We start from the raw sequence: 24,276 nt of genomic DNA, 5'->3' as shown, positions 1-24,276 counted from the left end.
TGGATCACAGAGGTCAGTGCTTGGTTAGTTTAGCCCAGATTTCTCTAGATAAAAACTGGCCCAAGGTACCACCCACTTATCACCTTGCCATCATTTACAAGTGACATCAGATATACTCATCTTGCAGTTGGCTTCACAACCTCAGAGTTAGAGCAATCGGCAACTGCTTTCATAACATGTGAAGCTGGGTAGTCAGAGCTTCAATTTTCATACAGTGTAGTCAGTAAAGGATGTAAAAGAATTATGGATACAGTACACTAGGCAACAAAGACAAATGACAAATGACTGCCATGTGTTGATGATTTTACTCCATTGTACATAATGAATGAGGCAGAAATGTTAGAGGGAAAATAAGCCAATAAAGTTTACCATACTTTTATTTTTTGCTGTCAAAACGTATTGCTAACTTCTGGCTATCCCGTAGGGGTTTTAAGGCAAGAGACGTTCAGAGATGGTTGGCCATTGCCTGCCTCTGTGTCACGACCTTGGTATTCCTTGGAGGTCTCCCATCCAAATACTAGCCAGGGCCAACCCTATTTAGCTTCTGAGATCTGACAAGATCAGGCTAGCCTGGGGCTATCCAGGTCAGGGCTACCATATGTTTTACTCTGGGATAAATTTAACAATCAGCAAGCGTTGTTGTCATTTCTGAATGCTCATTTTACAAACCTGAGGTAAGGCTAACATGTACAGATTTCATTTTTAGATGTTAGCAAAATAAAAGAATAAAAAGAATACAATAACTACTATATTGTGTGGGTAAAGGATCATCAAGTCGCAGCTGACTTATGGAGACCCCAGCAAGGGGCTTTCAAGGCAAGTGAGAAGCAGAGGTGTTTTGCCATTGCCTTCCTCTGAAGTCTTCCTTGGTGGTCTCCCCTCCAAGTACGGACCCTGGTTAGCTTCCAAGATCTGACCAGATCAGGCTATTCCAAAGAGCCATCACTCCAATAACAATATTATAAGTATTATGGTCAGACATTTGGAATATTGGATTTTGACTAAGGAGTCCATAATTTGATGCAATACCCTCATTGTGAGATATCATGTATCTTTCAGCCTCTGTTTCCATATCCATAAGACAGGAATATGTTATGCAGTACTCTATATGTAGCCTGGAAAATGTTGGCTGTTGCAACTTTTCTGAATGCCATAAATTGGACCTGCTGAAGTGCTACCTTGTGTTCTTCCTACTCAAAGCATAAGAACCCCATATTGTTTTTTTGAATCCTTGTAACTGTTGTGGCTTCAGCCCAACAGCAACCAACTAGCACCAGTGCAATACTGATCCTGGAGAGCCAACCAGGTGACCTCAGCAATCATTTGGGTGGTGGCTCTCTGCCTCCTTCTGAAAGCATGGCAGTAATCTGCCCACCCTGAAGACACAGCCTGCAAACCTGAAAGTGGAGTTAGGTAAGGAGCAAGGGGTAGAACAACCAGGCTGGCAGCAGTTGTCTTGGCAATAAGCCCCTCTCCAAGTGCCCAAACCAGGGAGAAGGATGGGTCACAGAAGCTAGGTGTCTACTGCAGCTAGAGCAAAGGGCCAGGCTTCCAAGAGCAGCAGCCATGTCTCATGTTGTCACCCACCTAAGCTCTGCAAGTAGGGGCCTCTGAAGATAAATCTCAAAGAGGGGGTGGGTTCATAAAGGGATAGGTGGTTGTGACCCTATCCTCCTCCACTTTGGTGGTAAGGAGTTAACCAAATGGCTTACTCCCAGAGAACACTCTAAAAATTCCATCCTAGGCAGAGTAACACCTTTCAAGTGCAATGACTGCAGTGGACTTAGAAGGGTGTCACTTTGCTTAGGATGGCACTTTAAGGCTTCAGTCCTAAGAACACTGGGAGTAAGCCACATTGAATAAAAGGCCCTCACTGCACTTGAATAAAATGGGCTTACTTCTGAGTAGACAGGTGTATTGCTTCCTAAATGTGCCAGCCAGCTAGCCGCAAAAGATGTACAGGTTTGCTTATTTTGTAACAGGGCTGCAGGAATGGACTTGACCTTATGCAGTAGTTCTGAACTGATTGCTTTTGATGTTCAAAACGGATGCTAAGGAACCATTTGTTCTCAGATTGTTGGATTCCACTGATTTGGTTCCACTGATTTGGTTCCATCTGTTTCTGCATTCCTGTAATCTGATTTTCTAGGGTGCCATAAGATTTCACTGCTCTCTGCTTTGAATGACACCGAGGCTGGAATGGATTAAGATGCCACTTGCCATAGAAATGGAAACAAAATAATTAGTCTTGTGTTAAACAGTTATTAGGATCACATCAAGAAGTATCGAGGGTCAGAGCCAAAGCATTTTTAATTGGTGACATGGAAGGGTTCTTCTGATCTAACTTTATATCTTAAGACTTGATGTTCAGTCCAGTTTAAGGAAAAGATACTTCAAACTGAGGAGAGTTACAATTTGAAGCAAACTGTGGGGTTAATTTGTTTTGCCACTTGAAAGTGTAATGCTTTATTGGATGTATATTCTACTAGAAGCCTATACAAGATCGGATAACGCCACAGCTTCAAAATCAAATGTCATTCCCTAATACATTTGGTCTAAGAAAACGATTATTTGTACTTAAATTAGTTTTGCCCCACTTTCTAGTTCACAGGATTCTCAAGATTTCCAAATAGTGTTCAAAGGTAATAACTTAACAGTACCCTATTCCCATATAAATATTGTATAGCTCTTTCCTTCTTCTCAAAATGACCTTCTGGTTATTGCAAGTCATTGCTTTGATTTCTGCGATCATTCCTACAGCCCCAATAAATGTTTCTACTGTGTTCAGTAGTCTAGTTCAACAACTCCTCACATCTTGGCTTCATGAAACAAAAGACTCTTTTTTGGAAGAGTTTTGGAAGTGATTAGCTGCAGACTTATTTGTTTCTGCCCTTTTAAGTAGACATGTGACCGATTCGGGTTTTCACTCCCAATTACCAAAGACAGGCAGGGCTTGAGGATAGGCTGAACGAAGGAAACGGGGACGTTTTACGTTCCTTTTGAGAAAGGATCGCTCAACTCTCAAAAAGGAACGGGAAATCCATGAACAGCAGCCTGAATCGTCTGGCCGGGAAACGTTAGCGGGTGGAAGATACAAAGCAGCCCCTATCAGTCCTGGTCAACTTTGAAGCCCGGCGAAGCATAAGAGCACATGAAACTAGATGGGGGGAAAATTGGCCCCTTCCGCTAATGCGAATAGCTGGTAGTTCTCTCATCCTCACCTTGTTGGTGAAATAGGAAGTCAAATGGAGCAAACAGAAAGCGAGACCGACTGCAGGTCTCTTTAAAGGCATCGGTCAAAGCACTCCATCAGTCCGAGACCAGAAAGGTTAAGGCACTTTCCTCTTGCAGCTTGCTCAAGAACCGACTACCTACTGCAGCTGCCATGATAGGGACACGTTGCTTTTATGTCTGCTCCAATAAGCACAAGGAAAGGGCCCGAGGAACTGCCTTCTTAAAGGGGCAACGCTCCCTCTAGGGAAGGAGGCAAAAGCCGCGAGAGCCTGTCGGCTTTATTTGGTCTTCTATGATCCCGGGTAGGGAGGTATCCGTCCAGAAAGAGAGGGCGGCTTTTTATCCCTTGTGCGCTTCGAAGGGAACTTTCTCAGGGGACAGAAACTTTACAGATTACGAACCTGCTGGCCTCTATCGGATACGTATTAAAATATGGCATATTTTAATCATTGTTTTGAGCTGTATGGGATGGAGATGACGCAAGTGCCACGTGTCTTTAAAGGGCACTTTCAAACAGCCCAAATAATGCACTTTCAATCCACTTTCAGTGCACCTTAACGATCGTTTGCAAGTGGATTTTGCCAGTTCACACAGTAAAATCCACCTTCAATGTGGATTGAAAGTGGATCGAAAGTGCATTATTCGGGCTGTGCGAAAGTGCTTCTATTTGTACAGTTTCCGTCTCTTTGGTATTTTCTATGATGCACTCACAATCTGAAGAAGTGAGCCGTGGCTCACGAACGCTCATACCCTACTAGAAAATATTTTTGTTAGTCTTTAAGGTGCTACTGGACTCTTGCCCTTTTCTATGATGCACTGTAATTGAGCTCAACACAACTGCTGAGCTGAACAAACAGATATTGTGTCACATCTTTATGTAATAATACGGATCAGACTGATACCACCAATTTTTAAAAGTGCAAATAGTCCATCACGACATATTTTAGTTCCAACAGAGCTCAACGTAGGTATATTCCAACAGAAACAACTATAATTCTGGACGAATACATACCAGTATTGAAGAAGATAGCCCAGGTTAGCTTGATCTCATCAGATCTCACAAGCTCAGCAAGGTCAATCCTGGCAAATATGTGGATGGGAGCCCTCCAAGGAATACCAGGGTTGCGATGCACAGGAAGGAGGTGGCAAACCAGCTCTGAACATCTCTTGCCACGAAAACCCCACCAGGAGTTGCCATGAGTCAGCTGTAACTCGATGCAAAAAAACACACATACAAAAAAAACCTGGTATTTTGTATGGTGCTATGATAGTTGCCGCCCTGACCTGGATGGCCCAGGCTAGCCTTATCTCATCAGATCTCAGAAGCTAAGCAGGGTCAGCCCTGGTTAGTATTTGGATGGGAGACCTCCAAGGAAGTCCAGGGTTGCGGTGCAGAGGAAGGCACTGGCAAACCACCTCTGTTAGTCTCTTGCCATGAAAACCCCAAAAGGGGTTGCCATAAGTCGGCTGCGACTTGATGGCACTTTACATGATAGTTGCCAGGATGCTGGCCAGCCTATATAATGTCCGCAAAATCCATTCAAAGGATTTGTCTTGACCCACATAGCTAGAATTGACTCAAGGTTAATCAATACTTCTAAAATCTCCATTGTGCACAAACATGCAGACGGTGCCAGGTTCAATCCCCGGCATCTCCAGTTAAAGGGACTAGGCAAGTAGGTGATGTGAAAGACCTCAGCCTGAGACCCTGGAGAGCACTGCCGGTCTGAGTAGACAATACTGACTTTGATGTGACCAAGGGTCTGATTCAGTATAAGGCAGCTTCATGTGTGTTCAACATCTGGCTCAGAGATAAATCAATAAAGAGGATAAATTGTATACAAATAGAAAGCACTCAGCAGGTTTTCTTCTTTTTGTAGCTGTCTGGTTACTATAACTTCACATCAAGAGCAGTAATTTCAAAAATACAAAACAAAATGGACAAGTAAACAGTTTATCTGATGGCTTACTCCGGTTTTAAGCTAATTCCATTAATTGTGGCAGATGTGTGGCTGCTAACAACACTTCCACATGGTGGGAAACACATGCTGATGTGGTAGTTAATAAAGGATTTAATTGTTGACTCTGAGATGGTACTGAGGCCGCTGAAAACCAGCATTCCCATAGTTGGCTCCCACTTTATCTCATTAAAATATGTAGACCATGAACTCCCTGATAACATGTTTTGATTTATTTAGAACACTTTTATGCCACCTCCCCGGGAAAGCTCCTTGAAGTGGCTTACAACATGATAAAATAACTGGAAGATAAAATTTGTTAAAAAATAACAAGCTACTACCACATAACTTTTAAAACCAGAATAAAAAACCAATTTAAAGTGTAAGGACAGCATAAAACATTTAACATTTAAAAGAGTCTCATAAAACAGGCGGGAGCAGCCTATAAAATAATTTGAAACATGAACTGCTAGTTGAATGCCTGGGTAAAAAGGAGTTTTACCATTCCTGGCAACTAACGAGAGTCGTTGGTGCCTGATGAGCCTCAAAAGGAAGGACTTTCCACTACTGATGTGCCATCACTGAAAAAACCTTGTCTCTGATCACCACCCACCTCATATCTGCAGGTAAAGGTACAGAGAGCAGGGCTTGTGTGAGGATGATCTTCACTGACAGGCTGGATAATATAGGAAGCAGTCCTTCAAGCACCCAGATCCAAAGCCATTTGGGAACTTACAGGTAAGAACCAACACTTTTGAGTTATGCTGGAACGTAACGGGCAGCCATTTTAGATTTTTCAGCAAAGGTGTAATACTATCCCTGTTTTCCACCCTTGACAAGCCTGCCAGTCCCCCAGTAGGGGTGGGAGATTCTCCCATACCTCTTCTTGTAAAAAAAAAAAAAAAAAAAAGCCATCAGGCCAATGATGTGACATCACACCTTCCTAAGAATCACTGAAAAAGCTATGTTAAAACCATAGTTTTCAGTGATTCCTAGAGAGGTTTACCCATAGAGTTCCTGGCAATTCCTACAGGAGCATGATGTCACTTTCTGGCTTTTCCCAGAAGTGATTTCATGCTGTAACCAATGGCCACTCTCATGCCCCCCCAGTCTCTCACTGGTTGCCAGTTTCTGCATGTGATCAGAGCCAGATCACATGGATCTGGGGTTGCCAACCTCCAGGTACTAGCTGGAGATCTCCTACTATTACAACTGATATCCAGCTTATAGAGATCAGTTCACCTGGAGAAAGTGGCCACTTTGGCAATTGAACTCTTTGGCATTGAAGTCCCTCCCCTCCCGCTCAGGCTCTGCTCTAAAGACCTCCCGCTGATGGTGAAGAGGGACCTAGCAACCCTACACGGATCACGGTGGCTAGATCAGGCTTCTCAAGGAAGCTAGTGTATCAACCAAAGCTGACAAAAGGTACAATGTGCCCTGGAGGAGACCTGAATCTCCAGCTATAGATCAGGATGCAGAAGCACTTTCAAGCTGTAGACCCACTCCTTCCAGGGAAGTGTAACACCCTCCAGGGTAGGCTGAGTAGCTTTGTCATTGGCCAATAATACCTCAGTCTTGTCTGGATTGAGCTTCCATTTATAGGCCCTCATCCATCACATTGTGTCTCCAGGCACCTGTTTAGGATTTCCACAGACCCACCTGACTCAGCTGTTAAGGAAAAATAATTCCTTACACCAGTATTGTATCCCCAAGGGCCACTGATGCAGGTGTGGAAACTTAACGTGATCTAGCAGAATGATGTGTAAATAGGTGTGCCAGCTCCTGGTTGGGAAATACCTGGAGATTTTGGGGGTAGACCCTGTGGAGGGTGGGGTTTGGGGAGGGACTTCAGTGGGATATAATGCCATAAGGTCCACCTTGCAAAGTGGCCACTTTCTGCAGGTGAACTGATCTCTGTTGCCTGGAGATCAATTGTAATACCAGAAGATCTCCAGTTACCGCCTGGAGATTGGCAACCCTATGTGTAAAGTAGTAACATAGCTCTTTTATATGTGAAAAAATCCACTATGCAGAGCAGCCACATTGTTGCTATAGTCAATAAACGTACTGGAGAACACAGCACATTAACACCTGGACCTCCCAAAGCCCACCTCATGATTTTTCTCCCTGAAAGTTAATTGTAAGGTAGGGATCATGAGCAGGAACTCCAGACATAAGATGTCCAATGCAGATACATAAACTGCTTTACTACCATAATGGAATTGTGGCAAGAGGGCCACTTCATGTGGACTATTTTTAAATGTATGATCTGGGGGTATACAATGAGGGAAGGGGATCAACATGTGTTTTCCAGCAGAACCTATACTACCACCATAATTGGGGAGGAAGAAAAGCAAGCATATAATTTTTCTGCTTGACTCTTGTCAGCTCTGAGCCAAACTAGACACAACATTCATGTGGCCACCTCAAGGACCCTGCCACCATTTTAACATCATTTTAAAATGAGCTGAGGCCTGCAGCATGTTTTTGTTTCCCCACCCCTCTGCCTTCTGAAGAGTTGAAACACTGTAGGGAGTGCAGCCATTTCAGCTCTTGATAGGTGCATAGGGGGACGGGACAAGACTGCCTCAGCCTGTCACATTGCATGCCTGGGCCCTTATGACATTTTAAGTCATACGTTCCAAGCATCTTAGTGGTGACCATGAAGATGCCGTCACAACAAGTTTCTCCCTCAGTCTTGTCAACGTTTAATGGCAACAAGGCAACTGGTTTCTTTCTCATAAGTCTGAGCTGTAAGTTCAAAGCAATACTTTCATTAAACTGTAAGGAGCAAAAACGTGGGTATTTTAATGGATTATCAGTGTTATGGGTTTAATTATTCTATTTTAGAATCAGGACGAATTTTTATTGTAGCATTACCTTCACTTGAACTATTTTTATCCCTTGCTGATTCAAATATGGGAATTTTTGTTATTGTTTCCACTGAAGCTCTTTCCTGGAGTTTGTAATTTTTATTTTCAAGAACAGAATTACTTTGTGGCAAACGCTTGTGCCATAAATATAGGGGAGATAAGCAGACAATAAGTTTGGGAAAGACTGTGACCCCCCCCCTTAGTGCTCAGTCTGTCACCCCCTCGCCAAGTCTGTGATAAAGAACCATGTTCCAAACACTGTTTCCTGCCCCAGGGAGAACCCTCCTAACTTAAGAGATCTGTGGCCTTGTATATCCTGCAGGGGGGTTAAAGATGTGGTAGTGATGAAAGAGGAGCTGAGTAAGAGGTCTTTGTTAGGATTTCATAGAATCATAGAGTTGGAAGGGACCACCAGGGTCATCTAGTCCAACCCCCTGCACAATGCAGGAAATTCAGAACTGCCCCACCCCCAGTGACCCCTACTCCATGTCCAGAAGATGGCCAAGATGCCCTCCCTCTCATGAACTGCCTAAGGTCATAGAATCAACATTTACCCTAAAATAAATAAGCAAACCGCCTCTGTAAGCCTCTTGCCTTGAAAACCCTTCGGTGTCGCCACAAGTTGGCTGCGACCTGACAACACCTGACACACAAAAATAAGCCCAGGATTACGGTACGGTCTAAAGTGTAGGGAGGTCATTGAAGCCTAAAGGGTCTCCTCCTGAGTAGAGGGAAGCAGTGTCAGAGAAGGGAATATAATGGTGGCGAAAGCAATTATAAATACATATAACTGTAGCAAGGAAAAAGCTCTGAAGAGCCACAACCATCTTCGCTCCGTCAACCGATACACAACAGCCGAGGAATCATTGAACCGGAAGTGACCGGGACGCACGGCAGGAAGTGTCTTTCGGGAACCAATGAACCGCTGGCGTCGACGATCCGGGGGCGGGAGGAGATGGGGCCGGCCGGGGAGAAGCCGGAAGAAGGGTTATTCCGGCCGGACTTCCTTGTGCCCTTTTGAGGCATTGCTGCTTTCCATTTTCTCGGAATTTCCTCCCTCCCCCGTTTATTTATTACATGGATCCTGTAGGAGTCGCCGCTGTTGCGCCCTCGGTTGAGACGAGCCAGGGCCCCAAGGTGAGCTTGGGTGGCTCTGTTAGGGAAAGGCAGAAGCACCCCCCCTACCCCCCGGGTCTGACCTAGTTAGGCAGCAGAAGGGAATGGGAGAGCCCTGTCGCGAAATGGACTCTGCCATCGCGGACTGTAATCGTCTACCTAAACGGAAACTCCCTGCGGGTAGAAAATTGACACAGCAGGGATACGGATGGGCTAGAACCTCTCTCTAAGTCGCGTTTACTTTAGTTTTGTTTTTAACTTCTGAGAAGGGACGTGGGAGAGCATGCAAAATGGTGTCTTCCCAGAAGGAGGGTGATAAACTCTGTCACTTCAGGCTTCTGTAAACTAGGCCTCAAGATTTGGGACTATTGGTTTTTGCCCTAGAGTTGGCAGTGCGGGTTCTATATTATGAAAGTAGGGGCCTTTTATATTTACACACTATTCCTTTAATATTGCTGTATTATTTTATTTTTTTAGTAGAATGCTAGTGTGATGGTCAAAACCTCATCAGATGAAGTTTAGTCAGACACAGAGATGAAATTTTGCTTTTTGGATTTCTGCCTGTCGCACTACTTAAATCCACAAGAGCTCTTTAAGAGAGACAAAAGATGCCCTCTTTCCTCTATCTATGGACGAACATGGGCTTAAAAGCAAATTGGGGGCTAGGACTGCATATGACCCATTCATACTGTACTGACAAGATCCCTGTAAATTGCAATTAACTTGCCTGGGGGGAAAATGAGCTCCGCTTGTATTCCCTTTTGAACATCTCTTCTTTTGTGAACATGGGAATCACCTTTTCAACAACCTGATATATGCAAAAGTGGTTAAATCATGTTAAAGAGTAAATATTGTATTATTATACACCCACATGTCAAGAAATAGATTAATCAGTATAGAGATATGCTTGAATTGTTTTTTATTTGAGAAGTCAAACATAAAATATTTGTTTCCTGTTGCAGTGCCCATGGGGAGCTCCTAAAAATACCACAATAGCATGTTCCCTTGCTGATGTAATGAGTGAACAACTAGCTAAAGAGCTGCAATTGGAAGAAGAAAACACAGCTTTTCCAGAAGTGGTATCGTAAGTTGATCATCTTTATGTTTAAATGCTTGCTTATAGACTTAGCAGATGAGTTACTCCTTTATTTTCCTACAGATGCAATTCCATACATCCTAATTTTGAAGTCCATCTGTAAATCTTTGGCACTCCTGAGTAAACATGCATTGGAGCAGGCTGGAAGTGTGATTTCAGGCAACTGATGTAGCTATAATTTATAGTCAATATGAGGGCTGGACCAAGCTTTTCTGTGTCTGAGCCAAAGATGGCAGCTATAACCCTGCCTTTCATTTCTTTAAGTTGGGGAGAAGGTAACAAAAGTACCCCATAGAAAGAGCACCTTCTATGGAAGGAAGCTGAACTGTGAAGATGCTTTGTACTAGGCAAAAAGGATGCTGCATGGTAGGAGGAGACAGGAATCATTCTGCTTCATATGAGTTGCACAGCTTGTTGTGTTCCTAGGTGTCTACACAAAATCGTAGAATCAACCTCCCTCTTATGTGACAAGCAGCAGATGGTATGGCCAGGTTGGCAGTCCCTATTCTTACTCTCAGTGCAGGGCCTCCTCAAAATGAAGCAGTTCAGCGTCTTCCCTTGTCAGGGGCTATGCACTTAACTAAGTGAATGAATGATTGGAGCATTTCATTTGTGTCACTTTTCTCCCCAAAGAGATCCAAAGCAGTTTATAGGAAAGTTCATGTTACCAAACAGTGGGCAAAAGTGGCCTATAAAATAAAAGCTAATAGCATCCATAAAACAATTTAAAAAATAATAACCCCCATATACCTAAGATAACATAGTAAGACAGCTCAAGAAAAATCAAACATCATTAAAAGTGTAAGAAAACAAAACATGTGCCCCTTTTTCTGAATGTCCACAAAGAAGATACCCTCCTTACCTAATCCGTCAGTGCGCTCCACAGGGAGGCACAATTTCTAGCAGAGTGTGAATGGTGGAGAAGTAGCAAGAGATATCTGACGGACCATATTTCCATATTCAGATATGTGGTTCTAGGTTGTGAAAGACTTTAAAGGTAAGAACTAGCACTTTAAACTGGGCTCAGAAACAAACTGGCAAGCTGACATAGGTGTTCACACCAGTCATCCCCCATGAACAAAGGGCTACCACAAGTGAATGTACCTCTCCAGAATGCTTTCTTAACTTTCCATTACCTAGAGGAAGATAAAGCAGCTGCTGAAGGTAGACTAGAGCCCATCTTGAATCTGCCACCCCTAAAGGAGGCAAGTGGCTGGAAGAGGTTCTTACGTTTAACAGCAGAATTGGGCCCTCTCCCCTTTAATTTAGGACTGTACTAGGTCTGATCCTTCCACTGAATTAACAGAAGAGTTGCCAAATGTTTCTCTGAGAGCAGACCTTTCTTTTCAGTTTGCTGTGTACTCCTAGCCTGGTGCTGGAGGCAGAAGCCCTGTCTATAATAGTTCTAACATTCCTGCAGCTGCAATAATAATGGCAAGACTAAATTGCTGTTCCCTTGAAATGCTAACACCGTGTTATTCTTGTCCATCATATCCAGGGTTGTTGAAGGACCATTTATTACTGGGGAGAATGTGGACACTTCCAGTGACTTGATGCTGGCACAGATGCTTCAAATGGATTTTGACAGAGAGTACGATGCACAACTTCGCCGTGAAGAGAAAAAGTTCAATGGTGACAGCAAAGGTTAATATCATTGGTCATGGGCGCTTTGCTAGGATCACTCCTCCTGTTGTCTCAGCCTTCAGAGGTATGAGGTGTGGGAAATATACGGTAGTCATACACCTCTTCATATTTTTGTTTCTCAAGTGTCCATATCTTTCGAGAACTATCGGATGGTTCATCCCTTTGAAGACAGTGACAGCTCTGAAGATGAGGTTGACTGGCAGGATACTCGGCATGATCCATACAGAGCAGGTAGAGTCTTGATTAGCACCTTATAAATCCTATTTCTGGTCTAATTATTTCAAGATTCTGAAATTAGGAATTAAGGTCAGTGGCATCTCCATGATTACTAATAAACATGCTGTGAAGCAGTTACTGTTTTTACTATTACATCATAACAGCACAACAAAGTGCTATAGGTAATACCATAAAAGATAAGTTCCTGCCCAAAAGAGCTTAAAGTCTAAATGTAGACCAGGGAAGGGTGGTGAAGGAAAGGCAGCAAACATGAATGTGGAGTACTTGGGATTTGTTTCCATGGGATATGAATGCTACAAAGTCAAGTCAAAGACCTTGCAGAAGATCTAGTTTTGAGTTATGCCTTTAAGGAAGAGCACACACACACACACATACTGGGAGTGAGATAGGAATGAAGGGCAGCTGTCTGTATCTTTTAATGTATGTGTCTGTCAGTTTAAGTATTCTGTAGTTATTTTTAAATACAAAGTGGCTGTGTATTTGGATTTGTCTAATACTACTTTGCTAAGTAAAAGCCCTTGTATTTGATGGAGCTTTGTTGACTGTTAACTTAGAAAATACGTATGCTGCCTCTCCAGAGGCCTGCTCAAGGCAGCTCAAAAACAACACTAAAATAATAAAAACAATAACATGGAGACTATATTAAATCAAGCCATCTTAACAAAGCAGGGCATAAAAACAGACTTTTGTCAAACTTAGCTTTTGTTTGTCTGGGCCTAAAAATGGGGTGAATACTTAATTGATACCATCAATCTGATTACTATTCCAGAATGCTTTCTAAGATTTGGTTAAACAAATTTAATTTTAAGGTCATCTGGTTACTAGCCTTAGAGGTGTTTTTCCCTGTTTCACAAATAAAGATAACAAAACAGTGTATCTATAGATATAACTGTAACAAGGACATGTGTTCAAATTATTCTAGATAAACCCACTACTACTCCCAAAAAAGGTTTTACAGGAAAGGGAAAAGATATTACTACCAAACATGATGAAGTTGTTTGTGGAAGAAAGAATACTGCTCGGATGGAAAATGTAAGTTCTGTGCCAAGTTAGTCAAGACCAATCCATGACTACCTCAGCTCTAGAAGGAGTACTTAAAGTGGCACTGACCCATGCTGTGCTCTGTGTTGTGGTTTTCCACACTTACCTAATAACCAATGCAAATATTTCTCTTTAAAAATCTTCTCCGTGCTTGTTTTAAAACTACTGTCTTGGCTTTTAGGGAGTGGAGCAGAAAGGAAGAACTGCACGGAGCACTTCATCTTCCAGTATTGCTCGCTATCTCACTAGCACAGCTGATCCCAGGGTTTCATCAAGAATTTGCTACAGTTTCACAATTTAGTCGTTCTCCCCCATTATGATTATCAGCAAGAAAATCCACCCAGCTTTGTAGAAGTAGTGTTGGACTTGGAAAATCTGGGTTCAAATTCACAAATCTCACAAGAGTGGCCTTGAGCCAAGTCACAATCCATTCCTCTTAGGTTTGGTGGATAGAAATATGATAAATACAGGATAGAAATATGATAAATCACACCAGTAAGCATATTAGTTCTAGTGTAGGGTCTCTCCTCTCAGCAAGTTATTCAGACAAATTAGTCAGATATTTTTGAAAACATAATCTCAGTATTTGAATTTCAATTGTCTTTGCAGTTTGCCCCTGGGTTTCAGGTCGGTGATGGCATTGGTATGGATCTAAAACTATCCAATCAAGTCTTCAATGCCTTAAAACAGCATGCATACTCTGAGGAACGTCGCAGTGCCAGGCTGCATGAGAAGAAGGAGCATTCTACTGCTGTATGTCTTAGTTACCGTTTTGCACTGAAAAAAAAATGGGGAAAATGCATCATTGTACAGGGCAATGACACTTTGCATGAATTAGTACTGTGCTGATACCTTGAAGTCATTGTCCAAGCTGCCCTGTGACAGATGGATATAGAACATTTTTAATGAACTGGTATACTTGTTTAGCAAGGCTAATTTTTTGTTACCTTATTGACAGCATACATTGTTGCTAAAATTAATGGAATTATGTTATAGAAAATAGTGACTAAATCTGAGGTATTCAGGGGTTTACTGTCTTTAACCTATTTCCGGATGACCTTAGTCAGCCATGCAGGAAATTTGTTAAACTTCCTGAGTAAACGGGGTGCAACAGTAGATCCTGTTCAGCAGTTTATACAGCTAAGATATTGTAAAGGTAAAGGTCCCTTGTGCAAGCACTGGGTCATTCCTGACCTATGGGGTGACGTCACATCCCGAAGTTTCCTAGGCAGACTTTGTTTACGGGGTGGTTTGCCAGTGCCTTCCCCAGTCATCTTCCCTTTACCCCCAGCAAGCTGGGTACTCATTTGACTGACCTCAGAAGGATAGAAGGCTGAGTCAACCTTTAGCCGGCTACCTGAAACCGACTTCTGTCGGGATCGAACTCAGGTCGTGAGCAGAGTTTGGACTGCAGTACTGCAGCTTAACGCTCTGCACCATGTGGTTCTAAGATATTGTATATTTGTTTTAATATCTCTGATTTTGTATGTAGCATTCCTTGAGAGATCTGAGAGCTGAGCGATATTATGTTTCCACTCTGAAACTATATGTGAGAAGTAATCAGTGGATACAATCCAGCAAGGGATTATCTTAAAGCATCTGATTGAATTTGTCTTAATTTGACATTTTTGCATTCATGAAAAATATTGTCAGTTGAAATAAACAGAATAGACAATGTAATGTAATATCTAAATATTCAGAAACATGGTATGGTGTTGATAATAGTAACAGAATTTCACCCCCTTGTGCAGGAGAAAGCAGTAGATCCTAAAACACGCTTACTTTTGTACAAGATGGTCAATTCTGGGATGCTGGAGACCATCACTGGCTGTATAAGCACTGGAAAAGAGTCTGTTGTGTTTCATGCCAATGGAGGAAGGTATGATCTTTTTCATATGGTTGTGGTGTTTAAGTTGCTTGTGAAACTAGGAGCAAATGTAGAGCAGCAGGGAATACGGAATATATTGGTTGCTGTTTCCATTTTACAATTGTCAAAATAGAAGAGCCCACAATTTCCCTGGCTCTCCCCCCCGCCTCAAATGTGTTCTAGATAAATAAGCCTTTGTGATGTTTTGGTCAGAGATTAGGACTGGGGAGACCCACGTTCAAATATAATTCAGCCATGAAGCTTACTGGGTGAGTCTAGGCCAGTTGCTTTCTCTTATCCTAATTTAGTTCACAGGGTTATTTGGGGGGGGGGAATGGGGAAGGGAGAACCTTATATGCCACCCTGACCTCCTTGGAGCGAGGGCAGCATAACAAGTGGTGTGGATAGATGGAAATTAATTAAAACCTTGTTGAGTACACTCTACATCTAAAAATGTACTGAATTCATAGAGCATATTTTAAAAAACCTTCCATTTAAAAATGGGCTATATTGGCATATAATTGAGTCATTACTTTGGAGACAGTGGCTCAGTTCAGGTTTCACATAAAGTTGTAGTTTAATTACATGAACGTGAGCTGATTATTGGAATGCAATCCTACCTGTTTGGTAGTGTAGCTACCTCAAACCAGGATCTGAAGTTGGTTTGTTAAACAGTTACTGTGAACTATGGTTTCTCGTAATGTACAGTCAGGAAATCCTGGCATGGTACTTCACTCTCTCCTATGGTTACAGAGATGTCTAGTAAGAGCTGCTCAGAATCAGAACTGCTCTAACCTTTCGTCACCTCTCATTATTAGCCTTGTCCTTTTCTTAAAGTAACAGGAAGGCTGTCATACTCTATCCTTACACGCAGCAATCAAAGAAAGCTGAACTTACTTCAGTCCCCTAAGCAAGATGGCAGCAGGTGGCAGCCTTGGACCTGGGTGGGATATATGGGAAGTATGTGCCCTCCCCAGTCACCCATGCCACTGCAGGCAGGGTCTGGGAAGTGCATTGTTCTGACTTGCCTTGCTGCTGCCAAAGGTACAAGTCCAGCTCCGACAGAATAATGTGAAGTAACATTGCTGATTGTGGATGAAACGTGGTGGGAACCTGTTGGAGATATGGGTATTCGGTTGCCTTTGTGTATTCTTATGATTTGGTGTGAGGAGAGGGTCAGTCTGAAAAGTAAGGCTGCTGAGGGAGAGGAATGCCTTCTGTTCTAATAGAGTTCAGTTTACCCACTGATGTAGTGCCAACAGCCGTTGATAAATGACTTATTGACGTGGTAGCTCTTTGCTCTTTAGATGGTGTTGCAATAAAGCTGGATTTGTCAAGAAAAGCCAGGATTGAATGATCTGGAGTTTAGAGATCCTAGTTTCACAAAACTAACTACAGTTATATAAGCCATGGATTTGCATTATGTCTGACCAAGCCATTGAATATTTAAATACTGCAGATGAATTAACTTCTCATCTGTGCTGCTTGTATTTTACTGATTGGTTTAAACATTGTATGTTTACATCTGAAATGTTTTTTTAAATTTTTTCTAAAGTTTGGGTGATGATGCCGCACCTGTACCTTCGGAATGTGCCATAAAAGTGTTTAAGACTACCCTTAATGAATTTAAGAATCGTGATAAGTATATCAAGGATGACTATAGGTTTAAAGACCGTTTCAGCAAACTGAATCCACGAAAGATAATCCGCATGTGGGCTGAAAAAGAAATGCACAATTTAACAAGGTATAGCAATGGTTTGGTACAAATATGTTGTAGTACTTTTCAAGGTCCACGGGCCTGCAAGACAGGAATGTTCTGCCAGGCCTATGGTTGTATGGTTGAGGACAGCGATGATAGTACAGCTTAAGCTGGCCTCCCTTCCCACTTCCCCTCCCTTCTCCTTGTCTCTTCCTTTCCCTTTCTTCACCTTCCCTTTCCCTTCCGTTCTCTTTCCCCTTGTGTTTTCCTCTCCTTTGCCTTCTGTCTCCACCTCCTCAAAATGAATAACATCAGTTGGACCTGCTGGCCCTCCTGTTGTTATCTGGGATTATGGCCACCAGTAGAAACATGCTGCCCAAGGGAAAATAGTTGATGGCGCCATCTATATGGAAATGTAGTAAAACTGGTTGTTTTAAAACTGTATTTTACATTTTGTATTTATTATATGCATATGTATTACATTAGCCGCCCTGAGCCAGATTTTCCCAGGGGAGGTTGGGGTATTAAAGAAAAAAGAGAGAGAGAAAGATCAGTCTGGCAGCTCTGTGTAGAACTAGACTTAATTTGACTGTTTATCTTGCGTGAAACCACATTGTCTTTTCTATGTGAAACTTTATTTTGTAGAATTCTTCACTGAATTTGTATGCTGCCATACTAAAAGCAACTGCTATTTTACCTTAAGTATCTGTTTTGGTTACACACTTTTGAATACTTGACTTCAAGACAATAGTTTCTAGTCCACACAGTTATAACAACACAGCCAGTGCAATCAACAGCTATAAATACATTATTTTTAAAAACTTGAATTAACTTCTGTGTTAAAGAAGGTTTTGGAATGAATTTTTGACTTGCTGAAAACCTGTTAAAGTGTTGATGTTTTTCCCCCTCATTTCTACAGAATGAGGAAAGCAGGTATTCCGTGTCCACAAGTGGTAACCCTTAAAAAACATGTCTTGGTCATGTCCTTCATTGGTCAGGATCAAGTCCCAGCTCCGAAACTAAAAGAAGTAAAACTCAATAGTGAAGATATGAAAAAGGCCTACTATCAAGTTCTTCAAGTAAGATCAGTGCTACTTTTGTCTCAAAACTACTGCAGGCTTCCTTTTTATAGTCTGCGGTGTATTCAGAGCAGCATCCTTGTATCCCCAAGAGCAGCATGGGGCAGGAGGGAATCAAGGTGGAAGTCCTTGTGCCTGTGGAAACACTCTGGATCCAAGCCATATGAGTAATGAATAATTCATGTAAATGTAGAGACTGCTTTTAAAATTACTTGGGTTTTTATTTGTACAAGCTGTGAATGGACGTAGCTAATATTAAAAGTAAAATATGACCCATTTAACACAAAGGATCATATTTGGTGGAACTAGTAATTTTCTGCTTGGTGTGTTTTCCTGTAGTGCTGCTGTGCTAGCATTCATAAGGATTGTAGGTTCTTAGTGTGGTACAAAAAATTGTAGTAACTATCTTCAGTAGAAACAGGAATTACCAAGGTGTTTCTAAACATTATCCACAGTTGTGCTGATGCTTCAGATGCACTAGCTAGTATGAATATTTCTCACTGTTTCTGTTGTTCTTCCAAATGGAAGACATTTTGACTCTGAGAAATAGAGACGTTAATACTATCCTTTCTGTTAAGCATGTTGTGCATTTATTGTACATTTTTAGTAATTTCTTAGTTTGTTTGGAGAGTGCTTTGAATAATCACTTCTTGTTTCCGTCTAGATGATGCAGCAGTTATATAAAGAGTGCAGTCTGGTTCACGCTGACCTGAGTGAATACAACATGCTGTGGCATGGCGGACAGGTGAGCACATTCTAAAGGGAGGAGAGTAACTGTCGGTTTACACGTTCACACCCAAATATCGCTAACTTCTAATATTTACCTTAGGTCTGGTTAATTGATGTGAGTCAGTCTGTGGAACCAACCCATCCGCATGGGCTTGAGTTCTTGTTCAGGGACTGCAGGAATGTTTCACAGGTAAGAAATCTAATAGCTGTGATGTTCTGTAATAGAACCTGTATTGTTGCACCATCTGTACTCTGCATATTCAAAAGTTGTTTTCAAATAACAGGTTGTCACTTGCTCCGCATTGCATCTTGGCAATCTAGTTAAAAGGGGAAGGAGGTAGCAAAATGGTCTTTCAGAGGTAAGAGTGAAAATCTAGTTATGTAGTTGTAATTAGTTTTTTTGATACCATGGTGTTTCTCTTAAACACCAACATAGACCCATGGTAATCTAAATAGAAACTAAGTATTTTTGTAACACTTCATAAGTGTACCTTGATCCAAGGTCCTGATTAATCCAAAGACGTGCACAAACAGCCTCCTTCCTGAAGACAAGTAAGTAAGCCTTCTTGCAGACAGTGAGTCTCAGGCAGTGAGACAGGGGAGAAAGTGTCAAAGAGGGCAGCTGTAGGGTGGAAAAGTTGGGTCAAGGTCTTATTGTGTACCCACAATACCTATCTGAAAGAATATGACGAGGCCCTTCCTGTCCATGGTGGTAGAAGATCCCAGGTTTTATTCATGGTATCTCTCATTTAAAGAACTAGTTGGTGTTGGGACAGAACTTTCTTTGTCTGAGACCTGCTGTCAGTGAGACTAAACAGTGGTCTGCCTTGATATAAGACAGCATCATGTGTACATGGAACTATTAACCTGAAAAAAGTGACAGCCAGATTGTAAAAGATGGTTATATCCACATGAATAATGGAAAACAAAATTTATTTGCTTTTAATTCAAGTTCTTCCAGAAGAATGGTGTATCTGAAGCACTCAGTGACCGAGAGCTCTTCAGTGCTGTCTCGGGTTTAAATTTTACAGCTGACAATGAAGCAGACTTTCTAGCTGAGGTAAGGTTTTTTTTTTTGAAAGTATGTGTTTTTTGTCACTTAAAAAAACTTGCAAATTGGTAGACATTAAAACAACATTACACAACCTGAAGTTATATCTGTAACCCAGGCTAGAAGCATACTTAAATTATTCTAGAGCCAGCATGGTGTAGTAGTTAGGAGCGGTGGACTCTAATCTGGAGAAGCAGGTTTGATTCCCCCTCCTCCACATGGAGCCTGCTGGGTTACCTTAGGCTAATCACAGTTCTCTGTAAACTCTCAGCCCCACCTACCTCACAAGGTGTCTGTTGCGGGGAAAGGAAGGGAAGGCGACTGTAAGCCGCTTTGAGACTCCTTAACAGTAGAGAAAAGAAGGGAATAAAAACCAACTCTTCTTCTTACCTTCTCCAGGACTTCAACAGACCCAGATAAAAAGGACTGGGTGCCACCTTCCTATTTCCTGCAGATCTCTCCTTGCTATTTCATGTGTAAATTAAATAGCATTGAAGACAGAAAAACCCCATAGCATAAATGCTATTTTAGAAAGCCAAAAAAAGTTATGGTTTACATAGACATAATCTCTGACACTTTATCCAAGGGTCTCCATTAAAAATTATCTTAGATGTGGTCAGAAGCTTGTGTGTACCCACTTGTTGTTTTCTAGTGTGAGCGTATGTATGTGAAAGAGAGAGGGTACTTAACGTTACAAATGTGCCTTTAAAAGCTTTATCTGCAGTAGTGGTATATAGTGGGTCCCTGCTGCTGTATTTAATTAACTGACCTGCAAGTGAATCTCCGCTAAAACTTTGTTTTTGTTTGGCCATATCCCCAGTGACTTTTATTGGCCCTCCTCCATGGTTGTGGTGTTATGTCTGTTTATATGTCTATATATTGAATTCTTTAAAATATTTTATATATGCTGCTTTCATGTTTTTAATGCTTTGATTCTTGTTACCTTGGGGACCTTATTTGGGTGGAAGGGCAACACAGAAATGTTTTCAATAAAAACTTATGTAGGGCTTATTGTATAGTTTGCATAATTAATCTCTTGCTCAGATGATTATGAACATTGTATGTAGTCTGTGCTGGTAAAGCATTGACTTTCGCCTTGCTGTGTTGCCCATTCTCCCAGTACGAATTTAGAGGTTCAATAAACCCAACACAGACAGTGCCTAAGACTTCTGTGTGTTTCCTGCATTACAGATTGAAGCTTTGGAGAAAATAAATGAAGATCATGTACAGAATCATGGGAAGAAGGTGTCTTCATTTTCAAATGATGAGGATCCACCAACATTTTGCAACAAATAGCATTTTGAATGAACTCGGATGTTTCTTACATCTGTCATTTAGTGCAGTGACTCAACGTCATTTGCCAAAGGCAACGGAAATTATGGTCAACTCGGCATGCCATAAATGAAACTTCAGGGAATATGCGTTGGTGTCAGTTTGTTTTTCAGAAAAGTTCACGTTAAGCTACTGTGACTTACCCAACTGGCCCTGAAAGAATGGAATGTCTTTTCAATCTGGCAAATTTTTCAGGTATACTGTAGGCAATTTGAATGTGTGAATTTTCCAAAATGATGTGGCAATTTGAAATTAAACTCTGAAACTCTACAATTAGTGCTAGATGGTCTTTCCCTCCCATTAAATAGTGGTATACCTGGTTTTTCAAAGTTTGATTTTTTCCTAAAATTTTAAGTGTATATGCTTAAGGGAAGATACTGAATTGACCTGTTTGATTTAGTAATATAGGTTTACTATTTTTCAAAAACTTGAAATGAAAGCATCTTGATATAAAGGACAATTTATAATAATCACTAAAATGGCTAAAATATTTTCCAAAGTTTTAACAAAAAGAATATATAGAGAGAAATATTCAATCGGTATAACTGTTGGTCTATAAAGCTTCAGACCATAATATAATTTAATTATAGTTGATTTTTACAAATATTGAGGTTGACAAGAAGAATTCTGAATTGGCAAGAGCAAAAATATTTGTACTGAACAGTATTTAAAGGGAAGATAGCTTAGACAACAGTAACATCAAAGAAAAAATAAAGTCTAAAATTATGTTTAAAAATGGAGAATGTTCACAAGAACCTCCTTTACAGCCAATCCTAACAGCATAAGGTTGAGGTGATGGCAGATTACTTTTTGTAGAATATATTTAATGAGTGAAATAAAAAGCATCCATTTTATTTAGGAGTACAATATGATGCAATTCATGATTCACTTCACTTAAGGATCATAAACAGACCATGTTGTTGATACTTATATGAAGAATTCAGGAGGCAAATAATAAACATGCATGTGAACTTTATATGAAAACATTAAAGAGCTCCCAAGAACAGTTCTTTTGAGTAGGTTTATGTGCAACTACAGCCTATCAATTCTGGTAGGTATAAGAAAGGGCCATTCATTCCCTGAAACATTTTGAGGATGAATTGACTTAAGTAGTGTGGTGCCACCATTATATTTTCACCTTAACTTTTCAAGTTTCCTCTTTAAGTCTGTCCTTCATGATGCTGTAATGAGATACTGTTGCTGTGTGAGAGTAGCTTGTGAAAATGCTTGTTGCATTTGAAAATGGGATGTGAAATAAACACATGACATCTTATGGCTGTATTTCTTTCTAGTTTTTAAGTGCCTATGCAGATTTAAGTCAAAACTTTGTTCAGGATCATCTAATAGTCACCCAAGGAGCAATTGGTGCTTCTGTCTGACAACAGATTGCATGGTACTGCCAACAATGAGGTTCAATAGGCTGGCAATACAAGCAACACAACACAATATGTTTTCTGCATATGTGAAGGTTTCAGAACAATAATTCCTTTAGTGCAGAAATAATTTTCCTGTACTAAATTTAGTCGAAGGAAGAGTTGGTTTTTATATGCTGACTTTCTCTACCACTTAAGGAAGAATCAGAACAGCTTACAATCACCTTCCCTTCCCCTCCCCACAACAGACACCCTGTGAGGTAGGTGGGCCTGAGAGAGCTCTAAGAGATTAGCCTCCACTGTTCATGTGGAGAGTGGGGAATCAAACTCGGTTCTCCAGATTAGAGTCCACCGCTCTTAACCACAACACCATGCTGGGTAACACTAGGCCAAAGGAAGCATGTAAAGGCAACCGAATGGCACTTTGAGATGTAGTTTTCCAAAGAATGTCCTAACAGGAGCATGTATCTGTGTGAATCTATTTCTGTATTACTGCATGTGCTTTTTAATGATTGCATTTGAAAAAGTGGCTGAAGCAGCACTTGTGACAGTTTCTATCAAGTGACATGCTATTAAAATTTAAACTTTCAAGCAATGTTTTCTTTGAAAGTGTTAAGCAGCCTTGTTAGCAGGTTCTGTTACAGCTTAGAACTGTACTAGATTTGGTTAGTTATGTTTTGATAATAGCTTTTTAGCATAAAAAATATTCCACCTTTGCAAAAGTAGCAAACAGTACAGCTAATACTCATAATGGGGTAGGGCCACTAACGTCCTAGTGGAAGGAAAACATCACCTCAGCTTCCTTGGGAGTTGAGAAAACCGCGAAGGCCAGCGAAACATAAAACAATGGGTTTTCAACCAGTATTGCAAACTAGTATCATTTTAGCCTACAGCTCCAAGTATGTCCGCTTTTGACAGCCATTTGGCTGTGTAAGGGTAAAGAATGCTGAAGGGAAAAAAGTGCCGGCTCAGCTGTCATGCATGTTAAGAGGCATTTACCTTGGATTTGCCGCTCTCTAGATGCACATTTTTCCTATCCGAATTCTCAAAACTCTGCGTGGGGGCTTTTGGTTGAGTTTTGAGAATTCGGATGGGGAAAAATTTGCGTCTAGAAAGCGGCAAATCCCAGGCAAAACCTCCTGTGCATCAATGGCCAAAGACACACCAAAATAAGATGCCATTACAGCTGCAAGATTGGTTTATGAAGCAAAATGGAAACTTTCAGAGATACTGGATAAGATGGACTGGATAAATGTTGGAACTAGCAGAAATGGCTAAACTTACGGCATTAGTAAATCAAAAGGAAAATACAGAATTTGTGGGAGTATGGGAGGCATGGACAATATATTGTCAAAATGAATTTAAATTGGGAAGTATTGAAGGTTATGTTTTGTCCTAATTCAATTGATTAAGGTAGAAATATTAAGATTAATGATTTAGTTTTTAAGAATTGTAATCCGATTTATACATGGAGTACTGAATTCGAAATTAAATGCAAATGTTATCAAAAAAATAGAGGAGGAGAGAGGGGAAGTCAACGTAAATATATGAATTAATTAGTTATATAGAATAGAGAAATATTGTTTATATCATGCAATCATCTTAATGAATGATGGAAACTACTATCATATAAAAAACCGTAAGACGCACCAAAATAACAAAGGGCAGCTGGATTTGCAGCCCGCGACCCTTAGTAGGGTGGGACCCTTGGTAGGGGGTGGGAGGAGATGGGAACCATAAGAAAATTTCAGCCTTCACCTGTTTGCTTGAGGAATTCCTGTCCATTCACTTGCAGAGATTTAAGAAATTACTGAAATGCCTGGTTATATAAAGGCATGTAGTGACTGTTCTAATACGCGAGGATCCTTCCCGCGGTTGCAAATCCTCCTACAAGGCTGCCTAGGGAGCCTGGACTGTTTCACACGAGGAAGCGCGACGTTCAGTCCC

General features: G+C 41.2%; 2 protein-coding genes across 3 annotated transcripts in view; one reads left to right on the top strand and one right to left on the bottom strand.

The window, feature by feature from the left end:
- Positions 1 to 3,304, bottom strand: part of TMEM241 (transmembrane protein 241) — a 46,301-nt gene extending 42,997 nt beyond the window's left edge. For both annotated transcript variants that reach the window (XM_056854592.1, XM_056854593.1), the window contains exon 1: positions 3,222 to 3,304. In XM_056854592.1, coding sequence (XP_056710570.1) covers positions 3,222 to 3,293 — 72 coding nt within the window. In that variant the 5' untranslated portion in view covers positions 3,294 to 3,304. The remainder of the gene's footprint in view (positions 1 to 3,221) is intronic.
- Positions 3,305 to 9,142: 5,838 nt separating this feature from the next.
- Positions 9,143 to 21,087, top strand: RIOK3 (RIO kinase 3). The gene is made up of 13 exons (XM_056854931.1): positions 9,143 to 9,202; positions 10,144 to 10,265; positions 11,776 to 11,921; positions 12,045 to 12,152; positions 13,081 to 13,190; positions 13,809 to 13,952; positions 14,951 to 15,078; positions 16,622 to 16,810; positions 17,685 to 17,844; positions 18,509 to 18,589; positions 18,674 to 18,763; positions 19,526 to 19,633; positions 20,816 to 21,087. The coding sequence occupies exons 1-13, from the start codon at positions 9,143 to 9,145 to the stop codon at positions 20,918 to 20,920; spliced, it is 1,551 nt and encodes a 516-aa protein (XP_056710909.1). The 3' UTR covers positions 20,921 to 21,087.
- Positions 21,088 to 24,276: the final 3,189 nt, after the last annotated feature.

Source organism: Euleptes europaea, chromosome 8 (genome assembly GCF_029931775.1).
Source record: "Euleptes europaea isolate rEulEur1 chromosome 8, rEulEur1.hap1, whole genome shotgun sequence".
Lineage (NCBI taxonomy): Eukaryota > Metazoa > Chordata > Lepidosauria > Squamata > Sphaerodactylidae > Euleptes > Euleptes europaea.
Note: the sequence above shows the minus strand (reverse complement) of the source record. Positions and strands in the feature narration are given on the sequence as shown.

Bases quoted from the DNA above. Each gene is read 5' to 3' on its own strand.
- RIOK3 (XM_056854931.1), top strand. From the start codon at position 9,143: ATGGATCCTGTAGGAGTCGCCGCTGTTGCGCCCTCGGTTGAGACGAGC. The intron at 9,203-10,143 runs GTGAGCTTGGGT...TTCCTGTTGCAG, and splicing joins AGACGAGCCAGGGCCCCAAG to TGCCCATGGGGAGCTCCTAA. The intron at 18,590-18,673 runs GTGAGCACATTC...TATTTACCTTAG, and splicing joins TGCTGTGGCATGGCGGACAG to GTCTGGTTAATTGATGTGAG.